The sequence below is a fragment of the Primulina tabacum genome, chromosome 12, assembly GCF_025594145.1.
Source record: "Primulina tabacum isolate GXHZ01 chromosome 12, ASM2559414v2, whole genome shotgun sequence".
NCBI lineage: Eukaryota > Viridiplantae > Streptophyta > Magnoliopsida > Lamiales > Gesneriaceae > Primulina > Primulina tabacum.
In genome coordinates this window covers 29,601,316-29,618,212 of record NC_134561.1, presented here as the reverse complement: position 1 = coordinate 29,618,212, position 16,897 = coordinate 29,601,316, and the positions used below count along the sequence as shown (strand labels likewise).

The 16,897-nt window shown below is 42.5% G+C and overlaps 3 protein-coding genes across 3 annotated transcripts; 2 read left to right on the top strand and 1 right to left on the bottom strand.

Moving 5' to 3' along the window:
• Positions 1 to 2,771: 2,771 nt before the first annotated feature.
• On the top strand, positions 2,772 to 3,350 carry LOC142520319 (uncharacterized). Its single transcript, XM_075623320.1, has 2 exons — positions 2,772 to 2,963; positions 3,102 to 3,350. The coding sequence occupies exons 1-2, from the start codon at positions 2,772 to 2,774 to the stop codon at positions 3,348 to 3,350; spliced, it is 441 nt and encodes a 146-aa protein (XP_075479435.1).
• Positions 3,351 to 5,623: 2,273 nt separating this feature from the next.
• Positions 5,624 to 6,507, top strand: LOC142520317 (uncharacterized). The gene is made up of 2 exons (XM_075623319.1): positions 5,624 to 5,864; positions 5,987 to 6,507. The coding sequence occupies exons 1-2, from the start codon at positions 5,624 to 5,626 to the stop codon at positions 6,505 to 6,507; spliced, it is 762 nt and encodes a 253-aa protein (XP_075479434.1).
• Positions 6,508 to 8,603: 2,096 nt separating this feature from the next.
• Positions 8,604 to 9,445, bottom strand: LOC142520316 (uncharacterized). The gene is made up of 2 exons (XM_075623318.1): positions 8,879 to 9,445; positions 8,604 to 8,792 (listed from the first exon to the last, which is right to left on the bottom strand). The coding sequence occupies exons 1-2, from the start codon at positions 9,443 to 9,445 to the stop codon at positions 8,604 to 8,606; spliced, it is 756 nt and encodes a 251-aa protein (XP_075479433.1).
• Between the last annotated feature and the right edge of the window lie 7,452 nt (positions 9,446 to 16,897).

Below are 16,897 nucleotides of genomic sequence, written 5' to 3'. Positions count from 1 at the left end.
TGGAAACTTCATATCAACAGGTAGCCTATATTTCGTAGAATCCGAATATAAAATCGAAATTAATAACAACTAAAAAACAACTCCAAATTCAATTAATAAATTCATCTTTATAATAATTTAAAAATAATTCTAAATAACACAACTATAATCTTCTATTCTTTTTTAAAATCAAACACTCTCCAACAATATTCAATTTCGGTATGATTTAACAATTTATTATATTTATTCCAGAATTGAATTTAGTTCATCAATTGAATAAACTAATAAGTCTAAAGATTGAAAAGAAATCGAAACCATATTTCTCTCTTATGTTCTCTTTGCTCTCTTTTTTGAATTCTTTTGTACAATTCCACCATTTTTAATATATATATTGGTGTTGGAAATGTTTAATGAAACTTTTAAATTTTTGTGTTTTCTATGTCATCTCCAAATTTCAAATTCATTTGAACTTTTTGTTTTTGAAAGAAATTATTTTGGACTTCATATGATAAGATATGTCATATTTCATTTTTTGAACATCGTTAATTATTAATAATCTCACATTATTAAATGAACAAATTTTTATTTTTATTTCAGACATTATAATAATTGAGATTACTAAATAAACAATTTTATTTTTATTTCAGACATTATAATAATAAAATCATATTTAATATACAAAAAATATATTCACACAACATGTGTGCAAAGACTAGCATAACATGACACATGATCTATATGTTGGGAACAGGAAAATATTTGAGGAAAGCAAAATTGTATGCTCTTCCAATTAACAAATTTCGAGATGTAATTTTGGAAAAATTGTTTTTTTTTGTCCCTTATGTTTCCATCTTTGTTATTTTGGTTCTTTATGTTGTCAGAATTTCAGTTTTAGTCTGCTAACGTTGTTTTGAAATTTTATTCATTACTCTGACATGGAGCTAATGTGAAATTGATTCTCCATTGATATGTCGTTGATGTGTATAGTGTCACATCAGCATTCTCAATTGATATCCCATGGATGGGTCCACTACCCCTGGCTCATCCCTAACCCAAATGGAAGACAAGCCCATCAAGGGCCCAGGTATTCTCCTATAAATACCATGTTTGAGTGGTCAGTTGATTATTCACTATATTGTTTTCAGCAGCACCCTTAGCTGCTCCCCCCATATATCCTCAGTCACTGACTTGAGCGTCGGAGGAGCTATGCTAGAACACCCTCATGGCCCCCTTCTAATGGTCTTTTTCGAGATTTCAGGCTCAGGACAATTTCAAAATCCCGCATCTGTACTAGTGACGCTTGCCGGAATCGGACCCTAAATTTCCCGTGAGTATCACTCGGCGCCGTCTGTGGGAAGATTTGAGTTAAGATGTAGAGATGGTAGGAAGGAGAGGGAGTAGAAGAGTTAACTCAGCGTCATCGCGTCCTCAAAAGGGACCCGAACAGTTTCATACTGAGGCGAGGCAGGAACAACCCTATCAGGAGACGAGAACTGAACAACCTCGTCAAGAGACCAGGGTCGAGCAACCCCGTCCTAAAGAAAATGTGGGTAACTTGCCCTGGAGCAGTTGGGTCAATTTGTCACTCGGACAGTGGATGAGGCTATGAATAGGAACCAAAAATCTGTGTTCATTGAAGAGCAGGCCACTCGCCAGGAGCGAGAGGAAAATGTTGAGGGCCAGCAGAGCAGAATTGAAGAGACCCAGCCCCTCCCAAGCGAAGGGAATGCAGAGATTGGAGAGATGTGGAATGAAATACGGATTTTGAGACAACAGGTGGGAAGCAGAGCGCTGGCCCCCAAGAAAGGAAGTCCTTTTTCGCTTGCCATTCTGGAAGAAGAACTTCCCCCGAGTTTCCGACAACCAAATGTTGGAGAATACGATGGACATAACGACCCCGAAGAGCACTTGGGGAGATTTGAGAATGCGGCTTTGTTGCATCAGTATACAGATGGAGTGAAATGCCGGGTGTTCTTGGGCACGTTGGTGAGGTCAGCCCAGCAGTGGTTTAACACCTTGCAGCCTAACTCCATATGTTCTTTTTAGGACTTTTCAGTTGCTTTCTTACAACGGTTCGCCAGCAGCAAGAGACATCAGAAAAATTATTTGAGCCTGTTCGTGATGAAACAGCAAGAGTCTGAGACTTTATGAGAATTTGTCCGGAGTTTTAACAATGCAGCTGGAGATACCAGCGGCTACCCCGGACATCATGATAAGTGCTTTCACCCAAGGCCTGAGGGGAGGGGAGTTTTTTAAGTCGCTGGTCAAGAAGCTTCCGTCGAGCTACGATGATCTATTTGCTTGAACTGAGAAGTATGTAAACTTGGAGGATGCCCAATGGTACAGAAGGATGGAGAACCGGCCCGAAGGAAGTAGAGTTGAGGGAGTGGAGAAAGGGGGAAGGAAGAGGGGTGCGGGAGAAAGAGAGGAGGACAGAACTAGAAGCAGAGGACAATTCTCATCACATGTTCCTCTCAATAGGAATCGTGATAAAGTGATGGAGGTAAGGGAGCCAGAGGGAAGGTGGGAGAAGTCGCGAAGAGCGGATGGCGGAGTTAGGATGCCTCCGGTGGACAGACAAGAGGGATCCTCATCCGGGGACTGACCAAAACCTCGCCCGTCTCCTAGGCGGGGTCAAGGTCCTCCTTGGATCAACCAGAGGGTCAGAGAGCCGAGAAGAGAAGGGCGGGGTCAGGATGCTCCTCAAAAACTTGTCGAACCGAGGAGGAGAGCAGATGAAGATAACCACCCCACGAGAGGAGTGATTCACATGATCTCGGAGGGTGCTACTGATGGAGACTCACGTGAGGAGGTTGGAGAATTTTGAGATATCCAAGGGTGCAGACTTACCCCAAGATCCTGTCATCAGCTTCGGGCCGGAAGACCTTCGACGCATCGTGGCTCCTCATAACGATGCCTTGGTGGTGACGGCCACCATTGCCAACTACGATATGGCAAGGATCTTCATTGATAATGGGAGCTCTGTAGATATATTGTTTAAAAGCACGTTGGATTAGATGAAGGTGGAAGGATTCGAGTTTGATCCAGTCTCCACTCCTCTATATGGGTTCGCGGGCCATGCCATTCCACCGCTGGGTCAGATTACTCTTCCCCGATCTTAGGGACGTGACTCTCGATGGGTGACAAAGATGATAACATTTACCATGGTGGATACCCCCTCATCGTATAATGGAATCCTGGGACGGCCAGCCTTAAAGGATTTCAGGGCCGTAGCTTCCATGTATCATCAGAAGTTGAAATTTCCTGTGGGAAAGGAGGTGGGAGTCTTGTGTGGAGACCAGAAAGTTGCACGACGATATTATGTAGGAATAGCGAAGGAAGAGGGCTCGTGTGGAGGTCAATATGATTAGAAGGGGCGAAGCGGGTTGCCCGTGGTAGTGAGGGAGGTTCATGAGGTGATGGATGAAAAGCCGGAGATTGTGACATCGGGGCCCGATGAGAAGACCCTCAGAATAGCCCCTGACCTTGACCCAAAAGTCAGGGAGGAACTCATTACTTGTTTACAAGCTAATCTCAGCGGGTCTGCTTGGTCAGCCCAAGAGCTCACAAGGACGAGCCCCGATGTAGCAGAGCACCGATTGAACATCTTACCAAATTCTCGTCCCGTAAAGCAGAAGAAGAGACATTTCGGGCCTGAGAAGGATATAGTTATAAAGAAAGAAGTGAGAGAGTTGCTCAATGCTGGGCACATTCGAGAGGTACAATTTCCTACTTGGCTCTCGAATGTTGTCCTTGTTCCGAAGAGTTCAGAGAAGTGGAGAATGTATGTGGACTTTAGAGATCTCAACAAGGCATGTCCTAAAGATTGTTATCCTTTGCCTCGGATAGATCAATTGGTGGACTCCACAGCCGGACATCAATATTTGTGCATGATGGACGCTTATCAGGGGTACCACCAAATCCCCTTGGTTGTGGAGGACCAAAATAAAGTGAGTTTCATTACCTCTGAAGGAACTTTCTGCTACGTGTTCATGCCCTTCGGACTCAAAAATGCCGGAGCCACATATCAGAGACTGATGGATAGGGTATTTTCTGAGCAGATGGGAAGGAATGTCGAAGTGTATATGGACGACATCATGGTAAAATCAAAAGACTCATCCCAGCTCATACCTGATTTTGTGGAAACCTTTGCGACCCTCAGATCCTACGGGCTGAAGTTGAATCCTCAGAAGTGTAACTTCAGGGTGAGGAGTGGAAAGTTTTTGGGTTATATGGTGACAGATAGGGGGATCGAGGCCAACCCCGAGAAAGTTCAAGCTATCCAAGATATGGTCTCTCCTCGGGGACCCAAAGATGTTCAACAGTTGACATGGAGGATTCCTGCTCTGGCACGTTTTATCTCGAGGTCCGCTCACAGAAGTTTACCATTCTTCCGGACCTTGCGCAAGGTGAAAATATTTGAATGGGGTCCGGATTGCGAGAAGGCTTTCACAGAGTTGAAGGAGTACCTTGCTGAGCTTCCTGTCCTGGCCAAACCGGCAGCATATGAGCCTTTGTGGGTATATTTATCTGCCACTGAAGGGGCTGTGAGTTCGGTCCTAGTCAAGTCAGAAGGATCAGTTCAGCAGCCGGTTTACTACGTTTCGCATGCACTCAAAGGGGCAGAAATCAGGTATTCAGGGTTGGAAAAATTGGCTTTGACTTTGGTGATGACAGCGAGGCGCTGTGTGGTGCTCACCAACAGTCCATTGGGCAGAATCCTCACTCATGCGGATATGTCTGGCCGTTTGGTTAAGTGGACTACTGAGCTGGGAGAGTATGACATCCAGTATGAGCCGAGAACAGCTATTAAAGCGCAAGCCTTAGCCGATTTTCTAGGTGAGACCGTGCATCAAGAAAATGAAGACCCTTGGAAAGTGTATGTTGATGGTTCATCTTCTAAGGATTGAAGTGGGGTGGGGGTAGTATTGATCTCGCCAGCTGGGGAGGAGGTGAAGTTAGCAGTTAGGTTGGATTTTCGAGCATCCAACAATGAAGCAGAGTATGAGGCTGTGTTGGTAGGACTTCGAGCAGCCAGAAACGTGGGAGCTACCCGGGTACTTATTTTTTCTGACTCACAGTTGGTAGCACAACAGATGAAGGGAATGTATGATGTGAAAGATGAAAAACTTAAGGAGTATGCACAAGAAGTGGATAGAGTCAGAGAGAAATTCACAGAGGTTACCTTTGAACAGATTCCCAGGAAAGAAAATGAAAAGGCGGACACTCTAGCCAAAATGGCCGGGGCAATGGGAAGTTGGAAGACTAGAGATGTGGTATTTCAAGTTGAACTCACACCTCACACGAGTTCACCCGCAGTTGAACAGGAGAAAGAGGATTGGAGGACTGGCATAACTGATTACTTGAAAGAGGGAAAGCTTCCTGATAACCCTCGCGAAGCTCGTAAGTTGAAGGTAAAATTTTCACGCTATGTGATAATCGGAGAAGTGTTGTTCAGAATGTCTTTTGCAGGGCCGCTTCTTCGGTGCTTCAGTTATCAAGAGGCTGATTATGTGCTCCGAGAAGTTCACGAGTTCACGAGGGATGTTGTGGAAATCATTTAGGGGCTTATGCATTGGCAAGGAAGGTGCTACTCGCCGGTTATTCTTGGCCCTCAGTGCTGCATGATGCTCAATAGTTAGTGATGTCTTGTGATATTTGTCAACATCATGCCCGGTTGCATCACCGGCCGGCCACGATGATGAAGGTTGTCACGGCCACCTGTCCTTTTGACCAGTGGGGAATAGATATTGTGGGGCCTTTTTCTATAGCTCCTGCTCAGAAGAAGTTCCTATTGGTAGCAGTTGACTATTTTTCAAAATGGGTGGAAGCAGAGCCTCTGGCCAGAATCACTGAGAATGACGTCCTGAAGTTCTTGTGGAAGAGTATAGTATGCAGATACAGAGTACCTAGGAAACTGATATCCGATAATGGGAGACGGTTCCAAGGGGCCAGGATCCAAGTTTGGTGTAAAGAGATGAAGATCCAACAAGTCTTTGCTCTGTAGCTTACCCGCTGAGTAATGGTCAGGTGGAGGTGACTAATCGGACACTGGTGCAGGGTCTAAAGGTTCGACTTGGCAAAGCTAAAGGCAATTGGGCTCCGAGGGAAGGAACCAAAGAAACTCCTTTCAGTTTGGTCTACGGTAATGAGGCATTGCTCCCGGCTGAGATTGGGTTGGAATCGGCAAGGGTAGTGTTTTATGATGAGGACAATGATGCGAGACGCGCTACTGACCTCGATCTTTTGGAAGAAAAGAGAGAGGCTTCCAGCATTCACATGGAAGCTTATAAAAATCGTATTGCACATTCTTATAATCGGAGGGTCATACAGAGGAACTTCCAGGTAGTTGACTTGGTTCTGAGGAAGGTGCAAGAAGAGCAGAAAGGAAAGTTGGACCCAAAATGGGAGGGTCCCTTCAAAGTTATTGAAAGACTGAGCTCTGGAGCCTGTTATTTGGAGAATGCGCAAGGCAAGGCATTGAAGAGGCCCTGGAACGCTTATCATCTTAGAAAATATTATACTTGATTTAATTTTCTGATGTATTTCATTTCGAATTTTCCTATGTAATCATTTGGAATTCAATAAAATCAAGTTCTTCTTTTAAGTTCATTAATGTTGTTGTATTTTGAGGGCGTTGAAATTTAATTTTTCTACTAAGGCATCATCTAGTAGAGGAGCAGAGTTGGGGCGGGGAGAAATTTTATTTTCCTACTTTAGCCTAGTAGAGGAGCAGAGACGAGGAAGAGAAAAAATTTCTATTTTCCTACTAAGGCATCGCCTTGTAGAGGAGCAGCGTGCAGGATAAAAATTAAAATTTTCCTACTTAGGTTGTGCCTAGTAGAGGAGCAGAGACGAGGAAGAGAAAAAATTTCTATTTTCCTACTAAGGCATCGCCTGGTAGAGAAGCAGCGTGCAGGATAAAAATTAAAATTTTTCTACTTAGGCTGTGCCTAGTAGAGGAGCAGAGTTGGGGCGGGGAGAAATTTTATTTTCCTACTAAGGCATCGCCTAGTAGAAGAGCAGAGTTTAGAAGAAGAGAAAAAATTTAATTTTCCTACTTAGGATGTGCCTAGTAGAGGAGCAGAGTTAGGACGGAGAGAAAATTTTATTTTCCTACTTAGGCTGTGCCTAGTAGAGGTGCAGTGTTGGGGCGGAGAGAAATTTGATTTTCCTACTAAGGTTGTGCCTAGCAGAGTGCAGGAGAAAAATTAAATTTTCCTACTAAGGCTGTTCCTAGTAGAGGAGCAGAGTGCATGAGAAAAATTAAATTTTCCTACTAAGGCTGTGCCTAGTAGAGGAGCAGAGTGCAGGAGAAAAATTAAATTTTCCTACTAAGGCATCGCCTAGTAGAAGAGCATAGTTTGGAAGAAGAGAAAAAATTTTATTTTCCTACTTAGGCTGTGCCTAGTAGAGGATCAGAGTTAGGGCGGAGAGAAAATTTTATTTTCCTACTTAGGTTGTGCCTAGTAGAGGAGCAGAGTTGGGGCGGGGAGAAATTTAATTTTCCTACTAAGGCTGTGCTTAGTAAAGGAGCATAGTGCAGGAGAAAAATTAAATTTTCCTACTAAGGCATCGCTTAGTAGAGGAGCAGAGTTTGGAAGAAGAGAAAAAATTTTATTTCCTACTTAGGCTGTGCCTAGTAGAGGAGCAGAGTTAGGGCGGAGAGAAAATTTTATTTTCCTACTTAGGCTGTGCCTAGTAGAGGAGTAGAGTTGGGGCGGGGAGAAATTTCATTTTCCTACTAAGGCATCGCCTAGTAGAGGAGCAGAGTGCAGGAGAAAATTAAATCTTCCTACTAAGTATGTGCCTAGTAGAGGAGCAGAGTTTAGAAGAAGAGAAAAAAATTTTATTTTCCTGCTGAGTTATCACCTGGCAGAGGAGTTAGAGGGGCGCGATGTTGAATTTAAATTTTCCTGCTAAGGCATCACCTAGCAGAGGAGTTAGAGGGTGGGGGTGTTGAATTTTCAATTTCCTGCTAAGGTATCACCTAGCAGAGGAGTTCGTACCCTGTCGATTTTATTCACCCTAGTGGTTTAAAGGCATCAGAGATAAATTCAGAAGAAGCAGTGAATGCAAGCTCAAAATACTCAATACAACAGAAAGCGAGTTCGTACATGCCAAAAGTGCGCAAATGGAAATAACCAAATGTAAATATCACAAAATTTGCATAATATTACGGAAAGTATAGCAGCGCAGAAAATAACAGAATATGGCCCGAAGGCATTCAATGTCTGCAGAAATAAAAAGTAACAAAAGTAAAGGAGCTCAGTCTAAGAATCGGGGGGGAGACTCGCTACGAAAGCCTCAATGTCGATGAAGTCAGTAGGGGCACCTGGCGGAGGATAGCCCTGAGCCTTAAAGAGGCCGACCGCACCCTCGAAACCCACCTCCAGGAAATGATAAGCTTTGGGGGCGCAGATATCGTTGAACTCCTCGGACTTGAGGAATTCTTCCTTGAATGCAGAGGCTTCGGAAGCGTGTTGCACTTTGGCGTCCTTGAGTTCCCTACATATTTGTGCTGCTTCAGCTCGAGCACTCTTTAACTCTTCCTTCAGCCTCTGGTTCTCCTTCACATGGTCCTCTGTTAGTCGCTGAAGCTCCTGTTTCTCTTTCAGAAGCTCTTATTTCTCCTTCAGAAGCTCATCACCTCGAGCTTGGGACTCCGAAAGCTTCTTTGCGTGCGTCACTTTCATCTCGTAAATAGTAGCCTGGAGCTGTTCACGAAGAGCCTTGCCCTCGCGTAAGTCTTGGTAGGCGATAGATCGAGTGTCGTTAGCGCGCTCCACCAACTCTCCTACGTACATCATGCCCTGGATAAGTAGACAAGAGTGAAAAGATGACAAGAAAATTATACATATATTGGACATCAATCTAGAAACTAGAGGGAGAAATATACCTCGGTGATACTACTGCATATCCGGAGAGCGAGTTCAGACCACCCCAGCGAACTCATGAACGCTGCATCCGCGTCGAAAAGAAGCTGATACATTATCTTTTGAGCCAGATGAGTAGGACCCCGCCCCATGATGGCCGAATCCGGGGTGTATAGAGGATGTACCCCCGATTCAGGGGGAGGCCCCTCATCCGACCCAGACCCTTCTGGAGAAGAGACCGATACGACTGAGATCTCAGAAATCTTGCACTTACCATGCTGTGGGACTGACGGGCTAGGATCAGTGGACACCTTCTCCTTGTCAGACAGAGGAGGAGGCTTGGCTCGAGGAGGTGGAGAAGAGGCTCGCTTTGGGGCAGAGGAGGATGAGCATGCCTTCTTCTTCGCAGCAGTAGGGGAGCTAGCAGATCTCTTCACAGTAGTAGAGTCAGAACCTGTTTTCTTCTTCTCAGCAGCATGGCAGTCACCCTTTGTTCCCGTCGTGACTGCCGGAACGACTGACTTTTGGGAGGCGGATGATGAACTCCCAGCCTTATTTTTCGCAATCTCGTGGAGCAATGCAGCATTCATGATTTTAACACTTGCAAATAGAAACAGTGAATCGAATGAGAATATTATCAGAGAAAACAATAAACAAAAGAAAGACAAAAAGGGTGAAGAGATGAGAATATCTACCGGCGTCCTCCTTTAGCTTAATTTTTGCGGGACTTAACCCGGCATGGCACAGGAGATCTTCAGATAGAAGTTGGTGGATGCTAAAGCATCGGTCTCCTAGTACACTCATTATCTCCAGATACTCTTTATCCTTCTTATAACCCTTGGAAAGTTCAGGCTTGGAAAAATTGGGGTACCAATCGGTATAACAAGTCAATTTTTCGGGTGGCTAGATGAAGAAGAAGTATTTTTTCCAGCCCTTGACATGACTGGGAGCCCCCTCGAAAAGCTTATGGCTACACCGGCAAGTCACATAAAAAGGTCTTTCTTTTGATCGGGACAGAACTAAGAAGTAGGAGAAAGTGGTGCAATTCAAAGGGAGGTCTAGGACCCGAAATAGCACAGCAAAACAGCTTATCAAGAGGAGAGCATTGGGAGTGAGCAGACCTAGATGCACCTAATTATATTTGCTCAATTCTTGGAAGAAATCGCACAAGGGAAAACGGAGACCGGCATCAAGGTGGTGCTAAAAGAAGGTGTAGCAGCCCTTGGGAGCTAGGTAGGTTCGGTCCTTAGCGGTAGGAATGATGATCTGATAGGATGGAGGAAAGTGCCACAAAATTCTAAGTTTTGATTCGCTACCAGGAGGGATGTGGGATGACAAGTGACCGTACCTTAAGTTATCTGCTTCAGATATGCTCATCTGTTGGGTCACATGGCGCACTTCCTTACCAGGACGGCTATGAGTGGTGACTTCCTCCTCGTGAGAATCGAGGGTAAATTAAGGATCAGCTAGGGAGGTCCTACTCTGGCTAGACTCGCTAGACCTGCTAGACTCACTGGACTCGCTAAACCTCTAGGAACCACTCAAGGAACTAGACTCGGAATCGAAAGAAGACATAAGTGTTATGGATAATCAAACAGATAAGGGAGAAAACTGACCGGGAGAAGATGTGACAAAAAATGCTCAAGGAATAAGTCCACAATAACGAGCAGGTGAGGAGCACGAGGGCGTGCTGGCCGAGTGCTCGAGGGTGAGCGTGCGGTGGCGTGGGCGAGTGCTTGAGGGCTAGCGTGGGGCAGGCTCGTGTAGGGCGAGGGCGTCGGGCGAGCGTGAGGCGAGCACGGACGAGCGTGCTAGCAGGTGTGTTGGGTGAGCGCGCGCTTGGGCGAGCAGGCAGGCAGGCGTGCGGTGGCAGGGGAGAGCGGACGCGCGGGCAGGAGCGCAGGCAGGAGTGAGTGGGCGCACGGGCAGGGGCGAGGGCGTGCTGGCAGAGGCGAGCGTGCGCGCGCTGGCATGGGCGAATGTGCGCGCTGGGGGGAGCGGCTCGGCGGCGAGTTTGCGGCGTGGGGCGAGCTTGCAGTAGGGCGCAAGGCCTCGGCAAGGGCGGGCAGTCTGCGCTAGGACGAGCTTGGGACGCTCGGGCGAGCACGACGAGAAGGCGAGCAGGGCGCTCGTGCGCTCGAGCGAGCATGGCAGAGGGCGAGCTCGGGATGATCGAGCGAGCAAGGCGAGCAGGGTGCTTGGGCGCTCGGGCGAGTGTGGCAGAGGGCAGGCTCGGGACGCTTGGACGAGCACGGTGAGAGGCGAGCAGAGCACTCGTGGGCGAGCGTGGGTGGGGGGCGACGCTGCGAGTGACTATGCGAGCATTTGGCGGGCGGCGAGCCTCGGCAGCTGGGCTGGGCAGGCGCTGGTGAGAAGGCGGGAGATGAGGACGTGCGCTAGCACTGCGCGAGGGCAAGGCTAGGGCTATCAGCGTGGGGATGCTGCGTGTATGGTGGGGCGAGTGTGCGGAGCGCTGGGCGTGCGCGGCGAGGGGTGTGCGGAGCGCGGGCTCTGTAGTCGACTCGGCGCAAGGGTTGTTGTGGGTGTAGAGTGAGCTAGAGTGTACAACAGCTATGCAAGGGAGAAAAATTTTGTGGAAGGGAAGTGATAATAAAGTAAGGAGGGGACCTCTATTTATAGGGGGAGCCCAAATCTTTCCTTCCAGGACAGGATTGCGATCTGATATCTTTGCTTTCAGAACAAGATTGTGATTTCCCTTCGGAGCAGGATTACGATTCGATGTGTTTTCAAATTTTTGGAGACGGACGAATGGAAAAAAGAAAGTGCACTTCATCACCCTTGCGAGTGATTATTTCTGAAGTCAATCCCCGCGACCTGATCGGGCAGGTCGATACCCGTAATTTTCGCAGCGGTAACATCGTTCGTTGACGACAAACCAAGTAAATTTCTCTGACACGGTATGCCTTCGTCGCTGGTAAATCGAGCACAACGCAATTAATCAAACTTTGAACCTGCAATTCAGTTCGACTCGGGAGGGGGAGACTGGTGATACCCCATGGATGGGCCCACTACCCCTGGCCCATCCCTAGCCCAAATGGAAGACAAGCCCATCAAGGGCCCAGGTATTCTCCTATAAATACCAGGTTTGAGTGGTCAGTTGATTATTCACTATTGTTTTCAGCAGCACCCTTAGCTGCTCCCCCCATATATCCTCAGTCACTGACTTGAGCGTCGGAGGGGCTACGCCAGGACACCCTCCTGGCCCCCTTCTAACGGTCTTCTTCGTGATTTCAGGCTCAGGACAATTTCAAAACCCTGCGTCTGTACTAGTGACGCTTGCCGAAATCGAACCCTAAATTTTCCGTGAGTATCATCAATGAAAACACTAAAATCAAAAGATATATAACTAAGATTGAAATTTGATAAGATATAGAACCAAAATCGCAAAGAAGTAAACATAAAATACCAAAAATACAATTTTTCCAGTAGTTTTTATTATTTCAAAATTAGTACTCTATCTGTGATATCTATTTAAAATAAAATTTAGTGATATCATATTTTTCCATAAAAAAATTATTAACTATCTATCCTAGCAGGATAACTATTGCAGCCCAATAGAAATAGTATAAATATTAAAAATTATTTTGTTCAATGAAATATAAATAGTATTACTATTTTCTTTTTAAAAAAAATAATTATTTTAATCCACTAATTTGTCTAATTTTGGGTTTTCCTCAATTAAGTTGTTGAAGTTTGGTTTTGATATATTAACTTTTAATTTTTGGCTATTTTTTTCAATTGGTGACGTGACACAAAAAAAATCTGACATATAATCGAAAAATGTTGATGTGCTATCGAAAATAGTTGACTTGTCAGATACTCATTCAGAAATTTGATTGAAATAAACGAAATTGAAAATTAATGTACCAAGACTGAACTTGGACAGCTTAATGGCCAAAACTCAAATTGAATAAGTTAATATAAAAAAATTCATTTTTCTTGTAATGAGTCTTTATTATAATGGTAAATTAGGAAAAAAATCATCAATGCAGTTTTGACTTAGGATTTACTCCCTAAGACCTAAAATCTTAGTTTGAACTCCGCAGATTTGAAAAAAAGATTAAAAACAATCCTTGATTTTATAATTGGGCCAGAAATTGTATCAGATGCTAGGTAAAATTATTCAACCTTACAAAATTATTATTATTATTATTATTATTATTATTATTATGTAATTAAATGTTTCAAGATGAGAATTTTTCAAATAATATGGATCTGAACACATGTTCGAAATTAATTATTTGTATTAATTATTTCAAACTTTGGAATATTTGAAACAAGAAGCTCTAACTGAGATTAGATATTAGGAGAAAAGTAGAACATATCAGAATCCAAAGATAAAATTATGATTTATTCTAATAAGTTCCTAGAAATAGTACTAGATTCCTCTAAATCCTCCTGAGATATTATAAAAATCCAAAAGACGATACATATTTACGGCAGTATGTTGTATTATATATCACAAAAAGTAGAAAAAATCCTTGAAAAACAAGTTGAAATTTTTGTAATACTAAACGATATTCAAACGAGAATCTACACTCATAAACAACAAACAAGTTCTAGCAAAAGGACTTCGGTAGGAAGGTTACCATCGTCATTTGGTACTGGACCCTTATTACATAAAAAATGGATGACCAAGTGATGCCAAATATTTTAACCAACGAAGAAAAATTTATCAATCTAATTAAAAATGTCTCAAAAAGAAACTAATCTGATGAGAACTTTAGAAAAGATAGGTCTCGATGATCTTCAAGACCTTGAAGAATCTTCTGCAAATCTCGAGGTCGTGGATCTAAATAAGAACACAAATGGAGGTGAACCGCATGAAATAACCCGATCATCTTCTCAAGAACCACCAAGGAAAATGTGGGATATCATAATATAAATATGATAAGACCCCGAATAGATTTTCATGTTGGTAGAGAAGAACACTCAGCGGGAATAAGGTCAAAGAGAAGCTAAATTCCCTTGCACCAAACACCCTATGGAAAATATGTTTTCGAACATATACATCCTTATGAGGTTATGCTTAACCTTGATGTACTGGACTTCAAAAATAGAGAAGATCTCATAGATGATTGGACATCAGCTCTAAGAATCGCAACAAGAAAATTTGATGTCAATAGAGAAGGATTCATTAAAATTTTAGAAATGAATCTTATGGGATCAGTTAAAATTTCATGGGATATGACTTTGATCAAAAAAATTAAGAGTTATTCCTAGCTGGAGAATTTCTTGACGAGATAGCTATAAGAATTACTATCATATTTAAAGCACAATTTATAAGGATAAACTATTTTAACAGTCAAGGCACAAACAATAAATAAATATACGCAAGCTCTGTATAGTATTGAATTACATGACATCAATTTAGTGGATTAATATATTATGTTATTCAATAAGTATAAATGAAATTCAAGAATCGAAGAAAATATAGCGATGCAATTTTTCTTTGCCAAAATGTCAAGTTCTTGGAGAGAAATGCTGATTCGGGAATATGTTATAGACAATCCAAATACTTTGGCACGAATGACCTCTTTTCTCTAAGGAAAATTAGCAAAATTGGTGTCATGTGGCAGCATTAAAAAAGAATTTCAAACGATTAAGGGGTATTAACAAACAGACTTCTTTTTGTTGTAAAGAAAATGATATTCCAACAATTATTAGAAGTAAGCCAAAAAGGCAGAAAAGGAAGAGCTTTAGATATCATTCTTTTGCTAGAAGTGAAAGTAGTTCTTGGAAACCAAGGAAAGTATGGTCTATACTAAAAGTCAGATCTTACAAATCTGGGCCAAGACGTGAACCATCACGAATTAGGATTTCATCCCAAGCATCGAGCACGGGAAGAACACCTACAAAGAAAACTTTCAGAAGAGTTCACACATAAGCTAATAAAATTTTAAATATGGTAATTACTGGACATGTGGAGCAAGAGGTCATATTTCGACCAACTATCCAGAAAAATGACAGAAAGAGAATATAAAGCTCAGAACCAACTCCAGACATTGAAGAAGCAATTTAGTAAAAGATCTTGTTCAAGTATACTAGTTTGAGGATACTGCCTCAGAGGAAAATATATATGAAGAAGAAGTCTTAAATGAGGAAGAATCTGATGAAACTGAATCAAGATATGACTAAAGATGAAGTATTATGACACAAAATACATGAGGACTTGACTGGTTTCTTTAGCCAGCCAACAATATCTCATAATATGATCCAAAAGATCATGAGAGAAAATCATAGCCTACACAGATATGAAGGATTCTCTGCATGACAGGTAGAAAAAGTCTTAAGAAATAGAAATCATAATCTAATCTATAAATGGAAGTTACGGTAAATCAGATAGAGATTCAATTAATTCCTTCTGAAGAGATTAAGGAGAAATTACAAAAACTCAAAATAGAAGTAGCACGAACCATGTCTTGGATTCATATCACATCAATTCAGATTATGATAAAAGCTACTTTTAAAGAATGGATAAATTCACTCATTGATATTTCATATGCGATAAACGAATGGGTAACCTTCAAGATTAAATACTGGGAACTAGCTCAAGATATCTCTGTGCAGGAAAAATTGTAGGAGTGATTTATCCAAGAATCACCTACAACCTGACAGATCGAGATTTCAACCGAGCTTTGATATTACATCAAAATTTCAAAGAAAAATGATGATAAAATAAGGTAATAGATCATATTCTATCATCTATCAAATTTCATATACTTTATCTAATACACATTATTTATAATTATTTATTAGAAATGATTTTATTGAAATATACCAGAAATATTTGAAATTTTTGATCAAACAATTTATCCAGAAATGATCGAGTTTCTTCTAACACAGGAAATAGACATCCAAATTCAAGACAAACTGATTCTACAAAGGAATCAAAGTCTTAGATTGGAACCAAGAAGACTATCTTTTCAATAAGATAGGATCACAAGCTACAAGTGGAGAAAAACACTGGATGTTCAACCGGTTGGAACATCTCATGTTCACAATCTTAATTTTGATGTTAACAAAACTTGTTTGTTTGTTTTTGATAATCTACCTCAGTGCGCAGATAGCTGAAACTAAAATAATCAGTCACGAGCCAAAAATGAAGCTGTAGAAGAAGCCAACTGAAAGTATCAACTGATCAACCAAACTAGAACAGTTCAACTGATGTATCTTAAATGAGTTCAACTGAATGTTCAGTTGATTTGTGGATTCAGCAGGAAAACCTCAGAAGCCCGGCCAGCTGATGAAGTGTTCAACTGATGAAGAGCCCAACTTAAATCAGTTCAACTGAACAAGAGTGAAATAAGTTCAACTGAAGAGTCAACTGATTTCACCAGCCCTACTGAAGACCAGTTCAACTGCTCAGTTCGGAACATCAGTTAGGAGCAATCAGTTGCAGATCAAGACAAGCTGAACTAAGTGGAATACAGCTGTGCGCAAAGGTACAATGACTTTTGTCCAGTCAAAGGATAATAATGGACGTTGCATCAGAACTTAAAGACAAAAGTGTTCCAGAAAGAACAAGACAAATTTCGAGGAACATATTCAAAATGCAACGGATACAATAATTGAGTCTCACTGTACGATCAAACTTCGCGCATTTGAAGGTGAAGATCAGTGAAAATATAACGATATATACAACAGAAGAGAGAAAAGAGAAGGGCTCGCTTCAAAGTCATATCAGCTTAAGAGAGAAGCATTCAGCCCAGTCGAGGGAACACTTCAACGTGTTATCAGCTTAGATTAGAAGATTATTTCCCTCAGTGTGTGAGAACACTTTCGAGTAGTGTTCAGAGATCAGTTCTCACACACACACACACACCACCACTCAAATACAGTCTTGCACAAAAACGTTAAACTTGTGTATGTAGTCTTTCTCACATAGACATTAAAAAAGTGTTGACTGGAAGGTGGTGCCTTCAATCTAGTCTAGGAGTTCAGCTTAGGCGGTAGTGTAAGTCTTAGCTGGGTGGGTTTATACAAAGTGTTGTATAGATCAAAGTCTTCTAGTGAATCCT

Coding starts and splice junctions, on each gene's coding strand:
- LOC142520316 (XM_075623318.1), bottom strand. CDS start 9,445: ATGAATGCTGCATTGCTCCACGAGATTGCGAAAAATAAGGCTGGGAGT. Junction 8,793..8,878: donor TATGCAGTAGTATCACCGAG/GTATATTTCTCC, acceptor CTACTTATCCAG/GGCATGATGTACGTAGGAGA.
- LOC142520319 (XM_075623320.1), top strand. CDS start 2,772: ATGGAGACTCACGTGAGGAGGTTGGAGAATTTTGAGATATCCAAGGGT. Junction 2,964..3,101: donor TCATTGATAATGGGAGCTCT/GTAGATATATTG, acceptor CCCCGATCTTAG/GGACGTGACTCTCGATGGGT.
- LOC142520317 (XM_075623319.1), top strand. CDS start 5,624: ATGTCTTGTGATATTTGTCAACATCATGCCCGGTTGCATCACCGGCCG. Junction 5,865..5,986: donor CCTGAAGTTCTTGTGGAAGA/GTATAGTATGCA, acceptor TTTGCTCTGTAG/CTTACCCGCTGAGTAATGGT.